This window comes from Ptychodera flava, chromosome 7 (assembly GCF_041260155.1).
Source record: "Ptychodera flava strain L36383 chromosome 7, AS_Pfla_20210202, whole genome shotgun sequence".
Taxonomy (NCBI): Eukaryota; Metazoa; Hemichordata; class Enteropneusta; family Ptychoderidae; genus Ptychodera; species Ptychodera flava.
This window is the reverse complement of record NC_091934.1, coordinates 29,180,062-29,200,073: the sequence shown is the minus strand read 5'-3', so window position 1 is coordinate 29,200,073 and position 20,012 is coordinate 29,180,062. Positions and strand designations below refer to the sequence as shown.

Below are 20,012 nucleotides of genomic sequence, written 5' to 3'. Positions count from 1 at the left end.
AGTTTCATGAGTGCCATGTACTTTTGAAAGAATATGATAGATGTTGTTTCCAAAAGTGCAAAGAAAATCAATAAAATTTAACGGTTTACGGTTGGAATATTAAATTAATAAAGACGTAAATTTTGGCGGGAAAATATCAGATTTGGTCACGTGACTCAACTCGTCAAGATTTAGGCAGACATTTTTTTAAAGAATTTAATAATTCCAATAATTAGGCAAATATCAATCAAATCTGGTGGTTTTTAAAGATAATTGATCATTTTCTTAAAAACTATCTACTGTTGATTGACCAATCAGAGTGCTCAATTCAGGGTGTTTTATCTACTCAATAAAGCCTTGGTCACCAAATTCCAGAAACGAATGACAGCGCCGTAGTAAAGTACTGTCCAATCAAAAGTGAACATGTCATATTCTGTAGACATCTGGTACGTTTTAATATTCAAATTTGGTAACACAGCGGAAACCAGCTGCAACACAAAATCTGCTGTGCCCTAGGGCATTTATATAAATGTGCCCTGGGGCATTTATAGGATGTTCAATTACATTGGAAGGCTATTTCACAAATAAAAGTTTAATTCATATCCTAAACATGTTACATTGACAAAGGACGGTTGACATAAACACATTGAAAACGAAAATATATCAGTTAGGGGCGATAGTTTTTAAGTCGGATAAACCCTCGTACTCGGCTCTTCTGGTATATAAAGTCCAACCCTACGATAAAATGTCTCGGCCTGCGGCCTCGACATTTTATCGTTGGGTTGGACTTTATATACCAGAAGAGCCTCGTACTCGGGCTTTATCCTATACTTACTTTTGGGCTTGATGGGTATAAACACCCATGCATTAACTTACTTGAGTTTGAAAGGTTTTGCACTGACATCAACAATTCAAAGAAGAAAATATTATTTTTAAGGAAACAGTCTGTCTTTACAACAACGTAACTATGGAAATTCATAAATCCAGTACAAATTCATAAAATTTATGCATATCATAAGCACATCCCTGAGCACACCCTCACCATTACTTGTCTGTCGGTATGTTCATAGATATTACTCTCTACTGCAACTACAGCAACCTTTAAAACTTTGTGTAATATGACAGATGTCTCAACTGCAAAGGTCTTTCCAGTAAATTTCTGACTGGCCTTGTGCATTATGTAGCTCACTAAATAAAATTTTGATGCCCATTTCATATCTGACGGACAAAAGTGAAGTAAAAGATAACATAAATCTTGCAGTCGTATCTGTTTGGTTTGCAAGTAAACGGTTTTAGTTGCCAATCCTCAAAAGGACATCGTCATTTTACTGACAGAAAGGTACGTACTTGTCATTTTTCGCACAAATTAAGCTGCGGAAATAGTACTCACCATGTACAGTAATTTCATTTTAACCATTTATCTATAGTTTTGCTCTATTTGCAGTCAATAAAATAGGAAGAAACTATACAATACAATTGTATAGCTACGCTCCGCATCGATGTACACATCGACTGCACAACTGAAAATGGTGGACGGCACTAAAAATTAGATAGATCTTTATTGAACCGTATGCCAGTCTGACATATTAGCACATACAATAAAGATACTGAACCTTGAAAAAGGAAACTTCAAGTTGCACAAGTCAGAAAAAAGACCTCAAAATTCATTTAGAAATAATATAACACTTTCTCTTTTCAAACAACAATAAATAAATTTTGCCAAAGAAACCGCTGTGTTATTGTTTGTTATTATTTCAATAAATGTTTCAGTTAAACTTTGTTTCTTGTCTTTTAAACGCGGGTTTTGTATTCTTTCTTTGTTATATTATGAGTAAAAAGTGTATTTCGTCTTCTATTTTGTTACTCTTGCGACATGGGCAGAGATGCTTTTCTGCTCCTATTTTACGATGTCTACCTGTTTCTAGAGAAAGATAGATAGAGTGGCAACGGGTATTGTTTAAGGCGTGAAGCGGTTACGTAACCCATCCATGTTCGCCTCGCCTCAGGTTGCTCTCGCCTCTCTTTTCCGAAGAGTGCCGACCATGAATCCTTCGGTAATTTTCGGATTTTCGCCAATTGTTAAGCGAAAGTATGTTCGGCAAAGTTTGTGTTGTTGTTGTCGTGTGGTGCTGAGGCGGAATTGACGTGCTGACGAAACGGGAGTGTTTTGAGCTTCAGGAAATGAGTTTTACCGTTTTAAAAATCCTCTCATATTTTTATGAATATATAATGAGTGTATTTGAACCAAATTTGAAAGTCTTTTATCGATACTGTCTGGTTTTACTCAATGGTTTACGGTCAGTCATACCGTCTTTTACACGTGCGTCAAGGAAGGACATGTTTTTGAAACTGCTGGCGTGTTATGTTTTGATTGGCGTGAAGCAGTGTTTCTGGCCTGAGAGCTCACAAAGTAACTATGGTTGCTACGCGACTGGCAGTACGATGCCATCTCGTCGTATTTTTCGCATAATCTCGTGTAATTATCAACCACAAAAAAAGCCTCCAAAAAGTTGAACACCTTTGAAGCTCATTTTAATATGAAAAGCCAATAGTCTACCGAGACGACCATGGAACAAAAGGCATGCAAGTGTTGCCACTCTGTCTATATGTTTCTCTGTGGTTAAGTTGATGTGCACTTAATCTAAATTGTGTTAGAGAAGCCCTTGTGTGTGGATTTTTCACAATATCTACATGTAAGTTTCAGTGTTGGTGTGTTTTGAATAAACGGTATGTCCTTATATATTTTTTCATATTGCCCTGTTTATTATCATTAAATAGTACATTATGTATTTTGTGTCTAAAATGTTCTTTTATTTTGAAACCTTTCTTTTTCAAATCTGTTTTGTCTACCTGTTGATTTTCCCAATTTTTTTCAAAGCCAAAGCTTGACAATAATTCATGTACTGTAAACACCATGAGCTTATTGCTTTGCGCACGGTCCGGGACCGTGCTTTGCGTCATGACCTACCCCCTGATTGGGCCAAAGTCGGGGATCCCCCGAATAGATGCGCGCGCACAATCACCGAACCAATCAAATACAGTACAGTACAGTACGAAGTTAGTTAGTTGGCCTTCGTGCGCTGGTCTTCGTAGGGTGGGCATTTTTATAGCGCGGATTTTTCGCAGGACATGTAGGTTTTCTGTCACTTTATTCACTCAGTATTGCCTTACTAATTTGTTCATTCATATTAGTTCGAGCTTCTGTGCATGGTACGACACAATTCAAGACCATCGAAATTCTCACTCCGCTGTGAAAGCCGATCAAACTTGAGAAGCAGAAAAATCTCCCGATAACAAGAATCTACAGCTGCAGCAAAAAGATGTCTGATGTGTCGGTGTGCCGAAACTTTTTATTTATGAATGCCTTCCCGCTCGGGACATCGCTGCGGTTGTTAACTGTGACGATTATAGCGGTAAGTAACTAGTATGTAAGTGTTACATTCGACCGTGGAGGTTAAAAATACCCCAGGCTCCGTTTAATATTCGACTCCTGCATGATTTACTCGCTTTGAACACAGCACATCTTAAATTCATTTGAGGGCAGCTGCAGTGCGTGGATAAGTTGGATATGTATGGACAAGTTTGATGTTATTTTTCGACAAAGTTAATACCGCGGTCCTTGATATACTCACGGACCGTCATGGATCGCCGCTTCGCGAGTCCCCCATGATACAACAAGGGCTTCGCGATCCAGAAGCCTGTGCTCACTATAAGTTACCTACCATCTCAGACTAGTGAGTTCAAGATGGCCGACGAGTTGAGTCAGAGTACAAAGAATAAGACACACCCAACAAACTTAATGGTATAGTGAAGGAGTAAAAACTTGAAAGACAGCTTTCCTTGACACAAATTTAAGTATTGAAGTCCGAAATACATTTAAATCTAAACTTCCCTTGGAGGTAAAAAAGTTTCCGAAAATTGCCACCGGGGATAAAAATGGCTTCTCCCCTTGGCCCTTTCCAAAATAGTAGAAGTACAAAAGCATGTACACAAAAGTTACAACATCTAAGAGTGTTTTCAGGCTATGTAGCCCCCGCTGTTTGTATTTGTCTCCTGTCTTTAGTCTACTTGCTCTGTCGCCATCTTTTTCTGTGTGCTCATTTTGACATCTAAGAAAATAAGCATTATTTCCAAATTAAACTTTAGGTGATTGTGAGGGGTATTTATTCATGTCATACAGATAACGGTTGCACTTAGCCACAAGTCACCATCTTCGCCTGTTTATTTTGTCTGCCCGTAAGGGACTAGGAGACCCTGAGAGGGGATGGTGAAAATTTGGCAAACATGCAGAGCAAAATTACCTAAATGTAATGTTTGTAACCTTTACTGCTTTCACAAAAAAAAAATTCTCATGACTCTCAACAACCCCCCCCCCAATTCCTGTAAAGACATATCAATTAACCCCCCCCCCAAAAAAAAAGAAAAAAAGAGGCAAAAGCAGAAAAAATCCTTAAACAGTATCAGCAAAAAGTGCATGTTGATCATCCCCAACATCTATTAGTGCGTCTTTACAATTATAATATTTTGGTCATGTGATGGCATACGTCATTCATACTCGGTTTGAGATCAATGACCCAGACCTAACTGCTGAGTCAGTGTACAGTGCATGCCACTTTGGGAAATATTTCCAACAAAGCACCATTCTGTCTCTACTTGAAGTAGATACAAGTTTTCCTTCATTAAAATGCTTACTCTAGCTGACATTTCCTTTGATTGAGTGGAAATATTTGTTAAAATTTTCAGTTTCAGATATTGCATGCCTATACTTTGCCCTATTCTCCTTGTGGTAGAAATCTTTGCTTGTTTTTGGGTGCCCTTGTGGTGAACTAACGCAAACGTACCTTGCATGTATAGAAAAGCTTAACGTGGCCCCAATTTTCTTCACTCAAGCTTAGATTACAGATTGTAATTCAATCTTACACTTGTGGTAGATGTATTTCTAAAACATTAATTTTGATCTGACTCACAGTGCCGTAGATGCAATTTTAAATTTTAATCAGGTTTCCTCAATTTTTTTCGCTGTCCATACGAAGGATAAAGTAAGTATGTGTGTTGAGACGGAGGTTTAAACATTCTCTTCCAAGAGGGTTTTAATGGTTAGATTATGTCTTTTCTGGTGTTGCACACATGTTAATTGGGTCATGGGCTGTAAACCCAACCACAACAAAGCATTTGTAGAGTGTGGATGATGTTGTTCAGGATATATTCATTGCATGGGTGCAGCTGTATTTTGCATTTAGATTGTCTTTACAATCTGACATGGAACAACATTTAAACCACTTTGTGTGAGACAGAAGTTTCAAACCTGTAACAGTGAGAGCCATAGGATAATACTTAATCATATTGGTGACCTTGTGGCATTACGGGTAGATTTCAGTATTTTTCCCTCATATTAATGACAGTTTCTTGCAATCTTGGGAAATTCTCTTTGAAAGTTTGACACAGCAAAGCTCCTTGTGCAAGGTCCGTAGAATAGGTTTGATATCGGAGTTCTTCATATTGTTTTAAAAAATATACAATACTTTGCTCAAATTAATCAGTGAAATGTATTCAAACATTTATGATATATTGCATGGCAAAGCTCCAGCATACTGTATCGTAATCCAAATATATTTGCAATTGAAATTCCACATTACCCATTTGACCTTTTACTGCCATGCCCATCTCTTTCGCATGTAATATATATATATATATAAATATATATATTATATATATATATATATATATATATATATATATATATATATATATATATATATATATATATATATATATATGTGTGTATATATATATATATAATATATATATATATATATATATATATATATATATATATATATATATATATATATATATATATACAGGGTTCTGCCCAGAGTTCCAAGAGTGCTGGACGGCTCATTAATATTCATGAGCATTAATATTCATGAAAAACTGTAACATTTATATGCTTGTATTTTTACATTCTTAGGGCTTGATATACAAATAATAGCCAATTCCACTGTACCTTCAAAGTATTTTTTCAGTTTTAACTGAACAAAACAGAAAGAAACAATCTTTAGTAGTTGTAAAGGAATCTTTTGAAGCTTCTGAAATAATTGTACCCATTTTTTGTCATCATTTTCCTGTGCTTATATCATCCCTCACCACTATGAAGTTTGGATTACCATTGCACTGTACCAGCATCCAGTGTTTTTTCAAATGACCTAGGTGGTCTTGTTACTGCTCATGCGCAGACTCTATAGAGTTTAAACCAAGAACTTAGGGGTTGGCTAATCGGCCATAGTTTTGAAAGTTGAATTTCTCGATGTCAAATTCACTTCAATTGCTTCTTGATAGTCATTTTAGAATGGGAAAATTCACAAACAGAGAGGCTTGTTGCCACGGACAAGTAACTTTTGGCATATTGACCTGAAAAATAAGTGAGTGTTCATTGATAATTCAAAGACTGGATTCGTTGACACCAAACTTGCTCGTGACTTTCATTGCATGCATGCAGTCTTTCCACAATGCCACTCATTGAGTTTGAACTGAACATTGAACAGTACGTTTTAGTTAGAAGTCCTGGTTTTTGTGCTCATTTTCGCTTCCGTATACTTCATTTTTGTGGTGTTATAAACCTTGATACAAAGCAAAAAAACTTCAGTGTTTCTCCTTCTTTCGATCGAACAGAGATACTGTGTGACAGGAAAACCGTGTGAACGTACGTTCAACAGCTGAACAGCTTTTCATATGCAAAATCAGCGTACGGTAATCAACCAGTGGTATTGTTTAAATAGCACTTTATTGAAAGGCATTCTATAGTACCATTGTTTTCATCAACTCTTCATGCATTTTTATGAACTGCTTGACCTCAAAAGTGTCACTCATAGACATTCATGTTGATTGTTCAAAGCATTGAACTGCAAGTGCCGGTCGGTCACTTGTCAATGCTGGTCGGAAATTCTGAGTGCCGGACGGGCCCGTCCAGCGCCGTCCGGCGTGGGCAGAACCCTGTATATATATATATTTATATATAATATATATATATACACAACACACTCATATGAGTGTGTGTGTATTATATGCTGACATACACACACATAAAGAGAAATAATATGCCTTGATTAATACTCTTTTGACCAGGCTCCATATAAACAAACGACAAAAATGCAACTTGGGAGAGCAAGGATTAATTACTTAGACCGCTTTGAATATTCCTTTTCAGTTTGTAAGCTTGCTAGCTGTTGCAATGACTGCACCAACAGGAACAAACTCATGCCGTACAGAAGATTACAAATATTTCTTTGACCCCCTCTGCTGCCGGATGTGTCCATCAGGTGAGAGAATATATTTAAGTGTGGGCTGAGGAATGCCCTCTTTGCTGTTACGGCGTAATAATTTGTGAAAGTTTTCATTACTGAGTAAATCATCATATCTGTAGCTGAAACATTTAGACCACTTTCAATTGTGCCAGAATTTTTGCCAAGATTTTAAGCCTTCATCATGTGTGATATGAGGGAAGGTTACAAAGTCTTGCTTGTATCTTGTGGTCCTAGAACTGATACCCCCTTTTAACTAAAGGAGATTACAGTTCATTTTGACTGGACTAAATTTTTTATTAGCTCACGTGTTCACACACGTGAGCTAATGTTGCAGCAATGTCTATCTGTGTATCTGTGTCTGTCTGTGGGCCCGATATCTCAAAAACAATTGATCAGATCAGAATCAAATCTGGTACATAGATTCAGTTTGCAAATGGCAAGAACTGATCAGTTTTTGGTGGGTGGGTTGCATACTTTTTGCTCATTTGCATAATTAATGATGTTAGAAAAAAACATATACATTGAGAACAAATACACACAATTTGATTTGCTACAAATATTGATCACACCAAGATGTATCAGCCATGAAAGATATGAGGGGGTGACAAGAACGGTAATTGCTAATTTGCATATTTAATGAACTTTTTCTAATAAGGGATAATATCTGAATTGACTTGACCAAAGTTTACGAAACTTAGTATGTACCGGTATATTGAAGATACTATGATTTAACATTATTGAAAGTCATTAAGCATTTTCACTTCAGCCAATTCCTAATTTGCATATTTAATAAACTTTCCTAATTAGGGGTATACATCTTGATTGACTTGACCAAAGTGTACGAAACTTAATGGTATGTATATTGAAGATACCATGATATAACAGTATTGAAAGTCATAATATAGCATTTTCACTTCTGTCAATTCCTAATTTGCATATTTAATGAACTTTCCTAATTAGGGATATAAATTTCAATTGACTCGACCAAAGCTGCTGAAACATGATGCTATGTACATTGATGATACTAGGTTGAAACAATATTGAAAGTCATTTCGCATTTTCATGTCAGCTAAATTAGGCCTAAAAAAAAAAATTGTGTGTTTCCGGTAACCCGACCTACCCTAGTTCAAACCCCCCGACCCTAAACTTTTTTTTGGACCTTGAAAACAAATCCCGCGAGATTGGCTGGGAAAACTTTTAAATCACGCGTGATTTCATGACGTCATTAAACAACAATAGCGACTGCTTGTGCAAGCGTGTTTTCCGTAACATGTGAGAAATGCGAACACGTTCAAGAAAAAATGTAAAAAATGTGAGAGGCTCCCCACCTAACTATCCAAAATGTTTATGTGTCGAGTTTGTGTTTAATTCGTTTCAAAAATGTGTTCCTATATTCTTATCCGATTTTTTGTGTTAATGAAAATGCTTGTTTCGCCTCGGATATTTGTATGGAAGTTTGGATTAGTGTGTACGGAAATGTTTTGTTTGTGTGGGGAAAGCTTATGGCGATTGAAAAAAGTGTGAAAGAGGCTCCCTACCTAACTATCCAAAATGTTTTTGTGTCGAGTTTGTGTTTGATTCGTTTCAAAAATGTGTTCCTACATTTTTATCCGATTTTTTGTGTTAATGAAAATGTTTGTTTCGCCTCGGATATTTGTAGGGAAGTTTGGATTAGTGTGTACGGGAATGTTTTGTTTGTGTGGGGAAAGCTTATGGCGAGACGCAGCCGGACCTATGGTGTTACAAAGTTGATGAGTGGCCCTTTGACGCTTGCGTTTCGAAACCCGAGTGTGGTTTCTCATCAGTCGCAATGTAGGTCCTTTCGTTAGTTTGTGTTTGTGAAAATTTATTTTAATGTATTTTAGTGGTCTTGCTCTTCGAATAGCGAGGCAAGAATATCAATGTTTGGGTCTCGTTGTGAGTCCGTTTGGTGGTCTGGTTTGTTTGTTTTTGTTTCTTTACTTCTGTAAATTTTGTTTTGACTAGTGTGTCTTCTAGGTTTTGTTTCTCTTGTAAGCAATGATTGGTGATTCTGGGAATAGATTCCTTAGTGTTGAGTCCTTCTCCAGTTCAGCCAAATGTTTCAAAGACTTCCCTTAAGATCTTTTGTTTTTATGTAAGGGCTGTATGTTGTACTGAAGATGAGTTTGTTTGTTGCTTCTTTACGTGTACTTGTACAGTTTGTTAGTGTATTACGAATACTGTGGTTTATTTTTTCTGTTATATTCGTGATTTCATTGTTTTTGTATTCTCTGTCGAGTAGTTTGTTTCTAAAGAAAGCGACTTTTTTAGTAAAGTCGTCACTGTTGTTTCAAGTGCGAGTGTATCTAAGGATTTCACCTTTGATAAAGCCATTAAATGTTGCTGTCGGGTGACACGATTCTCTATGTAGAAATTGGAATGTGTCTGTTGGTTTAGTATGTGTTTTGATATCGAGGATATTTTCTTTGTGGTATCTTGCACCTTTGAAAACTACTACATCTAGGAATGTAATTTCTTGTGTTGAGTTTTGGTATGAAAACTTGAACGTTGGGTGCATTGTGGGCATTTTTTGAATGAAGTTAGTGAGTTCGGTTTGTGTTCCAAGAAAGATTGCAAAGACATCATCTCTGAATCTTTTCCAGAAGTGAATGTTGTTGTGGTTGTTTACGATTATTTTCTTTTCAAGTTCATAAAAAGCAATGTCTGCTATCTCTGGCGAGGCATCCGATCCCATGCTGCAGTCGCGGGTTTGGCGGAAATATTGCTTGTTAAATTCAAAACTGTTGTGTTTTAGAATTAGTGAAAGCATTTCTATTAAGTCTTCCGTGGGTGGTTTTTTGATGCCGTAATTTGTTTGAAGCGAGGTTTGTGAGTTCAGTGTTTCACTGACTAGCCGAATCGCTTCGTCGTGAATTGTGTTTGTGTCCATCGACACCACGTCGAGTGTTACAAGAAATGTATGTTGAGGGAAATTTGTTTTTTCTATTTCTTGCATGAAATTTGTTGTGTCTTTTATATTTGACGGTTGTTGCTGGACCAGTGGTTTTATGAAGTAATCCAGGAATTCTGAAATTCTGTTAGTGGGACTGGAGCAGCCACTAAATATTGGTCTCCCTGCAAACGTTGAGTTTTCAGGCGGCGGTTTGTGAATTTTAGGCAATAAGTACCAATGCGGGGTACGGATTTTTATGTTTTTTGGATCGAGATACTTATAAGTATCATGGTCGATGTGTTTGTTCTCGTACATTTTGTTTAATAGTTCGTGTACTTTGTTTACTGTTTGTCTGTGTCGTCACTGTCTAGTTGTGTATAATACTGAGTGTTGCGTAATTGTCTTTTGCATTTGTGTATGTAATCTTTTGTGTTGACAATAAATAATGACGATGCCTTGACCCTTGTCGAAGGGTATTAAAATTTTCACATTTTCTTTTTTGCAGAGAAAAAAAAATTACCAAAAAAAAATTTTTTTTCCTACCTACCTACCCTATTTCTGAAGAGCATGTTACAGGAAACACACAATTTTTTTTTTTTTTGGCCTATTAGAATATCTAATGTGTGTTTACAGTTTGGCATATATAGCTTGAAGGACTTGACCAAAGGCAATTACACTTGCTATATGAAGTGAAGATACAATGACAACAGTCAAAGAAATTAAGAATTTTTATTTCAGCTAATTAAATTTTTGAATACTTAATGACCTTTAGAATTAATCTGTGGGTGAATATTGTTCATTATGTTGATCATAACACTTTCAATGAAGTTGCAAACATGTGGCAAAGGTTCAAATTTATGCACAACTGCAATATATAATGAAACACGTGAGCATTTTCAGTTAATATCTGGTTTTAATCAAGGTTCTCCAAATGGAATTTTTAGCAGTGGGCTAACCCTTTTTTCAGCAATTTATTCATATGTTAATGACCAACCACGTTTTCACAACAAAACAATATGGTCACATCCATTACAGGCTGTGTATTTGCATATTATACCATAAACAATAGTTATGCAAATATGCACAGCTCAGTGGGAATGTGGATGACAATGTCATACCCATCGGAAGATAGGCGTGCCATATCACTTGATGAAAGCAACAAGCTTGGCACTTTTTTCCCATGATTCAAAATACAGTAAGTTGATAAAGCCCTAAACTGCAACCTCCGCCACAATTTTTATCCGTTTTATGACTTTTGTGGAATAAGCGTCCCCAAAGTTGGCACTTACGAAAAAGGTAGAACTTCCTTGGAGAACTTCCCTTTTAAAGACAGGACAAACCTGCATGAGATGATGGGGAGAATCACTTTGAATTATGATCTTGAACATGGGTATGTATGCATTGAAGCACAGTAACTGTGCACAGTACTTGGAAGCTGATGCATTTTGATATAAAACCTAAGGAAGTGTGCATGTTGGCGAAAAATATAATTGAGATGTCTGCCATTTAGACGCATCAATTGTATCATAGTTTGGTCATGGAAACAAACTACCGGTAGTGTGTCCAAATAGGTAATGCCTTCTTTCTTCAATTGCATTGCAATGAGGTTAATACCCCGGTACATTGTACCGTGCTCTGTTTCCCCACATAGGTCATAAAGTTGAAAGTCACTGCACATCGTCAAACAGTGCTAGTAGTTGTGTGCCGTGTCCTGATGGCTACTTCCAAAGTGACTGGAGTGGTGATACACATTGCACCTTGATTGACAAATGCGACAAGAGATTCGAGCATGTGAGTAAACTGGCATCCCTTGATAGAACCACGAATAATGAGTGTGCATGCGATGTTGGATATAAGTATACTAGCACACAGGAGCTATGTATTGAAGCACCAGATGAACAGCAGACACCTCTTCCAGGTAAGAATGCACTTACAGCACTCACTAGACTGAAATCTCTAGAGATTCAATTGCACGATTTGTACTTGTATTAGTCTTGTTGGGGCCCTTGAGTAAGTCTTCAGGGATAATCATTACCCCTTAACAGAATGATAAGTTGAGCTACGATAGTTTGGATCTAGGCAGGGCTTGCCAATGCGTGTTGCACTGATACACCCTTAGACTGTACGCTTGTATGTTTAAACAGCCACATGAAGTTTCTGCAGAAGGTGTATGTACATGATAATCAACCTATACACACATATGGGGGTTTTTTACCTCTGCAGTTCTGTCCGTAAATGGAAATTTTGCTATGCAGTTTCATCATTTCATTGTTTTGCTTGTGCACAGAACGAAGTTTTAGAAGACATGGCTTGTAACTTTCAATGCAAAAGTTTTCCCCAGATGGTGCCTATAGCCTGCATGACATCAATTGCCATTGGTCCAATGCTAATGACACTCTGACAGCTGTCAATTGATGCAGCCATCATTTAGGAAAAATTACAATCAGAGAAGTGTGGATAAGAATTACTCTCATCTTAAACGTTTGTTGAATGATTTGTAAGTTGTTGATTTTTTTACGTGGGTGAACTTTTTTTATCCTCCAGTTCCAAAGGAGCACTCAACTCAAGAACTGCCTCTGATCTCACAGCACGTTTTACCTCCAGTAGTAACCCAAGAGTACTCTACAGCAGCCGACAGACAGACTTCTACATATCCTTCAGCTGAAACTTCCACAGTACTGCCTCTTCAACCAGCTGATAATGACTTGACAGATGAAATAAAATCAAATCAGAAAAAAATCAATATACTATTTGCAGTGATCATTATTGTGATCTGTACGGCAGTCGTGGTTGCACTCATCCTAGTTATAGTCTGCTGTATAAAAGGGCTGTACTGCTTCAAGAAGTGTAGAACCAAAGGTATTCCAGATAGTATCTCAGATTTGTCTGTTGAATTATGTAATCATGTTTTTTGATTAATCAACATTTTAACATATCAAATGGTCTTGAAACTGACCGTACATACTGTCACTCTTCTACCAATCATGAAAGGTAGCAAATCATATATTTGTTTCTTTAACTTGGCACGTTGATCCTGAAATGTCATCATGAAATGATATGTCTTGATGAGCTATCTTATATTATCAAGCCACTGACATTCAATTTTTTTAAGTAACCTGTTCTTTAAATGTATTTTCTATTTGTCGATACACACAATCATGCACTTTGATTGAAAATCAAACAAGAAGGTTTTACCCAAATTTCACTTGTCAAGGAAAACCTGTATCTGTGTACCTGTTTAATGTATGTTTCTGTTTTACACCACAAACAGCAGCAACCAATACTGCCAACAATAGAGAAGGACCGTTGCCAATCAATAATGGTGCAGGAGATGAAAACATTCCAATGTTAGGGAGCACTGGAAATAATCAGTCTTTAGGAACAGCAGCAGCCTGTAAGTTGGCATTTAATGTAATCCCTATCATTGAACATGTGATGTTTCTGTATAACAAAGCCAAAGTTATTACTCCCCAAACAAAATTCAAAACTGCAACATGCTTAATGTATAGTATTATTTCATACCACAAACAACAGCAACCAACATTGCCACCAGTGGAGGAGATGCACCGCCAGGTTCTGATGTTGGTGGGGAAGAAATCGCCCTGGTGACTACAGAACAACCAGAAAGCTCCAGAAATGATCAAGCCACAGAGACAGTGGAAGATGCAGATGATGAAGGCTGTGCTACTCGGTCAACTGTGTCAAGAGCTGAAAGTACAGAGTCTGTTGAAAGCCACCCTGAGAGATCCTCCTCTGAGTCTGGTATCTGCAGAGAAGATTCCATAGAAGGTATATGGTTATACATCTTGATTGTTGTCTCCTATGAAAGTGTTCTTTTGAATAAAAATGACCACAGTTGTAAAATTTTAGGTAGTATGTGCCTCAAAATGGCCACCATCCCTGTGTTAATTCTATGGAGAAAAGGTGAATTTTCGATTTTTGAAAAAAGACAGTGAAAATTTTCTTACACCAAGAGCCTTAAAATGAGCCCCACAAGTGGTAGATTAGAAAACAATTATAAAAGTTTTAGAGTCCAAATATCTGTCTATCTGGATATACATAATTCACTGTTACTGTAACCATATGGAATTGAAACAAGGGTTACAAATTTAGTTTCGCGCTTTCTGCTTTTGCCAAGAGGCCATGCCAAAACCTGATGATGTTTTCAGTTGTATTGAACTTGCAGTCATTCTCCTTTGTTGAACGTTGAATCAACAAAAGATGTTTACATTATACTTTCAGGCCAAGATCTAAACTCTTCATCCCCGGATGTTTGTTATTCGATGACAGAGAAGCATAGAGCCATTCTCCGCAATTCAATGACATATATTGTGGAAAATCTTCCAGTGTCACCTGTACTGGATAGAATGCCGGTAAGTCCATATAATGGCTGCTTCAGAAATAATCTCATGATAAAAATGTCTGTACTTTTCTGACAAGCTAGCTTTATTTTGATGGTCTTGGTACACAGTTCTATTTTTATCAACTATCATAAAATTTTATTTCATGATCGATTTATGCAGGATAATTTTCAGCTCAGATGGCATTTAATTAGAAGTGTTCAAACCTTTCAACGCACAAACAGTATGAATGGATAGACCATTGTCAAGAGGGTTGTCCTTATCTTAGTAAAAGAATATGTGATCCAGTTAAAAGTGCAAGCAAAATATTCTTTAGTCTTACATAAAAATGGTTTGTTCATACACAGTGCTAAAAGTCAGATTTAATGGTGACTGGAAAGTGAATTAAATATGAAGAACTTTGGGAAAAGGAGATGCTCTACCCACCGGAACCTCCAAAAATGCAAAATATATGAAAAGTTTGAAGGAAAAAATGTTTGTGTCTTCATTCTTGCTATGCTGCACACTGCTCTTTTCCTCCCAATATCTAATGGTCTACATGTATCTCATTATGTACACAGTTTGCATGATCTTTACTTTGTCACATGTCTCTTACAGTCATTTACAGAAGAAGATGTTGCCAAAATCAAATGTCACACTGAGTATGAACAAAGACGGCAGTTGATATATACCCTGATGACCAAAGGCCCCGATGCATTGATGAGTTTGTGAGAGTACTGGATAAAGTGTGTCCCCATCTGGCGTCTGCGCTGAAATCACAAAACTAAAGAGGAGCAACTCTGTACATCTTGTAAAGTGTTTCAGGTAAAATGTTATGCTTTTCTTGCAGTTTAAAGCTTGCATTCCACATAATGTAGCCAGGCCCAGCCAATGGCTTAAAAAGAGATTTGGGTTTTGAGGATGTACTGGTATGTTGAAAATTTAGAAAGAGTTTGATCATATGATAGCCACATTTTTCTCAGCAATGTGCGAAATAAAAATGTCCAAAAGGACTTTAATGGTACTGTGAAAAGAGCTGCTCTAAAAAACCCACCCTTCTGGCATGTATTTCAAGTAGAAAAATAAAAAAGGCAATGGTACTACCCGACATAGTTTTATCAAAGATGTTATTTGTTAGATACAGATTGACAGATACCAGTGGGTTTTGTACTTCTGAGACGCTCACTATGTCTGGCTACAACCCAGATTTGTACAGCAACTAGAAGTTTGTAAGTTTTCTTCATCAACTGCTGAATCAAATGTGATGTCTAAAAAGTGCTCTGAGTTAAAATTGTTGACTCAGCCTGATACACACTGTGTCATTGTTTGGACCAATAATAACCTGGCTTACATGGACACAAGCATTGTGTTGGTTAGGCTCATTTAGCATGCTTGAGGCATAGGAGTGGAAAAGTATTTCTTTCGCGGCACAGAAATGAAATATTATCAAAGTTAACATTATAGACATTACCATTGTAAGGTTGTATACACCATTAAATTGAAAGTCTCAAACTTTTGCTGAAACTTTCTATATGTATATGGAAACCTAAATCCATTCCCTCTCACCACAAGAATGACAATCAGAAGTCACCTTTCAAAACCAATACAAATATATACCAACATTTGAAATTCAAAATGGTCGCCATCCATGTGTCATCTCCATGGGGAACATACAAGTTTCAATTTTCACAAAAATAACCCAATAAAAGTTTATTTATACTCCATGAGCTTCAAATTGAGCCCCCACAGGTGGTGGACCAAGTAAGTATTGTAAGAGTTTGAGAGTCTGAATATCTGTCCTTGAAGCAAATTCTACCTTATAGTAGCATACCTATACATGTGGAACAATATGTTTTGACATACCTTCACTCTGTGTTATTTGTTTGCAGATATTCATAGGTGAAGAGATTTCAAATGTTGCTGAGTCATCACCTTCTGAACGTGCACTGAGACTTTTGAGAAACGCTCTTATAAGCCAAGGTCCAGATGCGCGTTAGAAAATTATCTCTGTGTTAAGCAGCGTATGCCTGCATCCAGCCAAAGCAGTCAGAGCACAGAAGGAACATCAACAGACTGAACTGGGGGCTAAGTGACAGTCCAATAGATGGAAAATCCCAATGTCTGTATTTTTTATATAAACAACTCTGACAATGCAAGTTCTTGTTTACACAGGGAAAATTTCATGATCTTCAAGTGGCATACCTAGTGTTGTGGCATTATAATTATACCTACGCAGTAAAAAGGGACCAGAACTCACTGTCTTTGTGTTTTCAAACGGATTTTGTGGCTCACCTGTGCCATATCTTCCTGTACATATCATGGTATGGGTAAACCAAACCAAAGAGAATGAGAAATCAGTGTTCTGACTGAAATAAATTAAAGGACTGGATTTTAATTACTGTTATTTTTTGCAAATTTTGACAAGTTTACATGACCGACCTTTGGGCCACAACCATGACTGAAGTTCTACCTTGCCATTGAAAAGAGTAGCATGTACCAAAATCTGAAAGTCCAAGGGTAAAACAGAATTGACTCTTCCATTTTGGGAAGTGACAGGGTTTTAATGGTCCAGGAATGGTTAATGTTACTTGAGAACCTTATCAAATCATGTATACTCAGACAGTACAAAGATATAACTGTACAATGACTGGTACTATTTATTCAGGTATAGATACAAGAGACTTGTATTATTTTAAGATTTTAAAATTTAACAAAAGTGCTTTGCTGACCGTGGCATTATTGAACTGTCTGGGATTGTGGTAACCTTCACATGTTATGGTATAAGTAGTATTAGATGCTGCATGCTTATACAGAATGTAATAACAGTGTTTTTGTAATTTTCTATGCTGCAGTTCTGATAAGGAAGGAGTGTAGTCATGTTCACAGGCTGACTCTATTTTCACTTGACAACTCTTTGCATTGACAGAGTACAATTTTCCGTGCCATTGAGTATACAGTATTAACTTTACAGAGTCTGAAAAGCCAATAACACAGACATTCACACAAGTAATATGTACTGATTGATATCACACTCATCTTTGGATCAGAATACCTAGATTGTACTCGTCAGTGTTTGTGTACATTCTCACCCTAAAATTTGATTGTTTGGCCGTTTACCTGTCATTTTTCTCGATATCGTAATGTTTCTGTTGTGCAAATAATTTTATTCATCCGTGTATTTGAGTTTGGACTTTATTCCTGCCATTTTGGTGAACGATAGATGTATAGTAGATGTAAGTTATTCCAATGTCTGTTCCTGTTTATCATTAGTACCGTAGTCGGGATCTCTGCTTTAATTACCATCATGCATGAGCATTCGTGCCATTGTCTGGGTATGGGAGAGTTTGCCGTCTTTCTGTGGGCATTACTGAATCAAAACTGACTTTACAACAGAATTTCATATGTCCAATAGATTGTTTGAGGCTAGAAATTGTAAATGTGGCATGCAAGATGTGCCCATCAGGGTTTTGGGGCATCCACCATGTCTTAATTCACATAGGCCACCACTATGCACACCAATGATGCAGGTGACCTTTAACAAATGTGAAAGACTAAGATGGTAAGAGATTAAACAAAGGCGCTTCAATGAAATGATTTTTCTGTCTTGCCAAAAACATCAGTCAATGAAATGATAATGTATCAGTCTAGTGGCTTGTTTCATGACTTGCCTCATTTTGTTGTGTGGTGAATGACGTACCGGGTAATGTGCAATAGTGGACTACAAATTTACTTTTGTTCAAATTTGATGTCTTTCACCATTGTAGTGTTCTGGTATCATCTTCAGAAAATGTACTGTTAAAGTGTAGAATTTTGCTATAATGAATCATGCAGCCATGTACTGGTATAATTAATGGAACTCTCTCTAAGAATGAACTTCAAGTGTAATTCTACAACTCCCTGCAATATCTGTAAATTAAAAAGAGTGCATTTACAGAATATTCATGGAATTCCATGACAGAAGAAATGTTTCTATTTTGTCATATTTATATACAAAATTTCTTTTCTTCAAAATTTACAGTAATTTTCTCTGCGTGCTGTTACATTCTGCAATCCTTGAATTTTGGTGTTGTATACTGAGATCCCTGTATGCAATAATGTATATTCTAGCATCAATTGATGTACAGCTTTTTATTTTCTTAAAAATGAAAAGGACTGGGTGCTACATGATCATGTAAATATACGATTGTGCAATTGTCCGTAAAAATAAATATTTTCTTAACTGACGATAATCGAGTATATAGATCTGTTTACATTGTGTGTTGTGGTGGCTTGGTATTTTGTTTTCACTCCCTCACGTCACATCAGTCCCATTCAGACAGACTTCCGAGCAATAACAAGCAATTACAAACTCAGTAACTACTCTGAGGCAATTGACCAATCACAGTGCTCCATTCTGGGGCTTCTACATGCCAATCCAGTCATTGGTCAGAATCAAGATGTTCTTAGCCTTGTAAATGACAGTTATATCCGCCAGGAATCTGACAGGTTTTAATATTGAAAGTTCAAGAAGATGTGAGAACTCTGACCAGTTGATGAAAATGAATGTTTGGTGTTTTTAAGTCTTGTATGAACACAAGACAAATGACAATTTGAAAGTTGATAAATCTTTCAAGACACTGAATGTCTTCATACATACATGTACTCACATTAACAACCCAAAATTAACCCACTGTCATTCCAACATGGCAAACACAAATCTGTTGCAAAAGGCCACTTAGCTTGCATTTGTCAATTTCACAACAATTGTTCAGTGGAATCAAAACTGGAATGGACTACGATACAAACAAAACAGTGTGCGCAAACTTACATATGTATATTTCTTTACGTGTTTGCACACATGATCTCTAGTGAGTATGGACTTGGCAGAACACCACACGTCCCTTTTATTCTGGAGTAGATCCACTTAAAGTAAGACGTCGCGGTACTCTACATCCGATTTTAATCAGATTGCACTTAAGGTAATATGCACCTCGTAAGTGAAAGACTTAAACTTTTGCTCTACTTTCCTAAAGGAATCTTTCAATCATTCTCTTTCAAAATCAAGAATAAAAATAGGGGGTCACCGTGCAAATTTGGTACTAGAGAAACAAATAACCCAAGATTTACCGATATTAGATATTCAAAATGGCCGCCATCCCTGAGTTAACTCTATGGTGAAAAATAACATTTTCGAATTTCAAAAAACTAAGCCGGTGAAAAGTTTTCTTTCACCAAGAGCTTTAAAATGAACCCCCACATGTGGTATATCAGAAGAGAACTGTAAAAGTTTGAGAGTCCGAATGTCTGTCCCCGAGGTGCGTTCTACCTTAAACCATACAGACTTCCACAGTGTAGCGACATTTACAGTATATCTGTATTTCTGTCATGGTGATTCTTGAGAGGACAAGTCATTATCACTCATATTGGTGATCCCTGGTACTGACAATGTTTTTAGTGAATACAATTATTTCTTGGGTACCCTACCCTATCAAGCTA

General features: G+C 36.8%; 1 protein-coding gene across 1 annotated transcript; it reads left to right on the top strand.

The window, feature by feature from the left end:
• Positions 1-3,092: 3,092 nt before the first annotated feature.
• Positions 3,093-18,766, top strand: LOC139137208 (uncharacterized). The gene is made up of 9 exons (XM_070705196.1): positions 3,093-3,392; positions 7,187-7,298; positions 11,849-12,115; positions 12,742-13,056; positions 13,469-13,591; positions 13,732-13,986; positions 14,440-14,570; positions 15,156-15,362; positions 16,427-18,766. Exons 1-8 carry the CDS (start codon positions 3,300-3,302, stop codon positions 15,267-15,269), a joined length of 1,410 nt encoding a protein of 469 aa, XP_070561297.1. The 5' UTR covers positions 3,093-3,299; the 3' UTR covers positions 15,270-15,362; positions 16,427-18,766.
• The last annotated feature ends 1,246 nt before the right edge of the window (positions 18,767-20,012 follow it).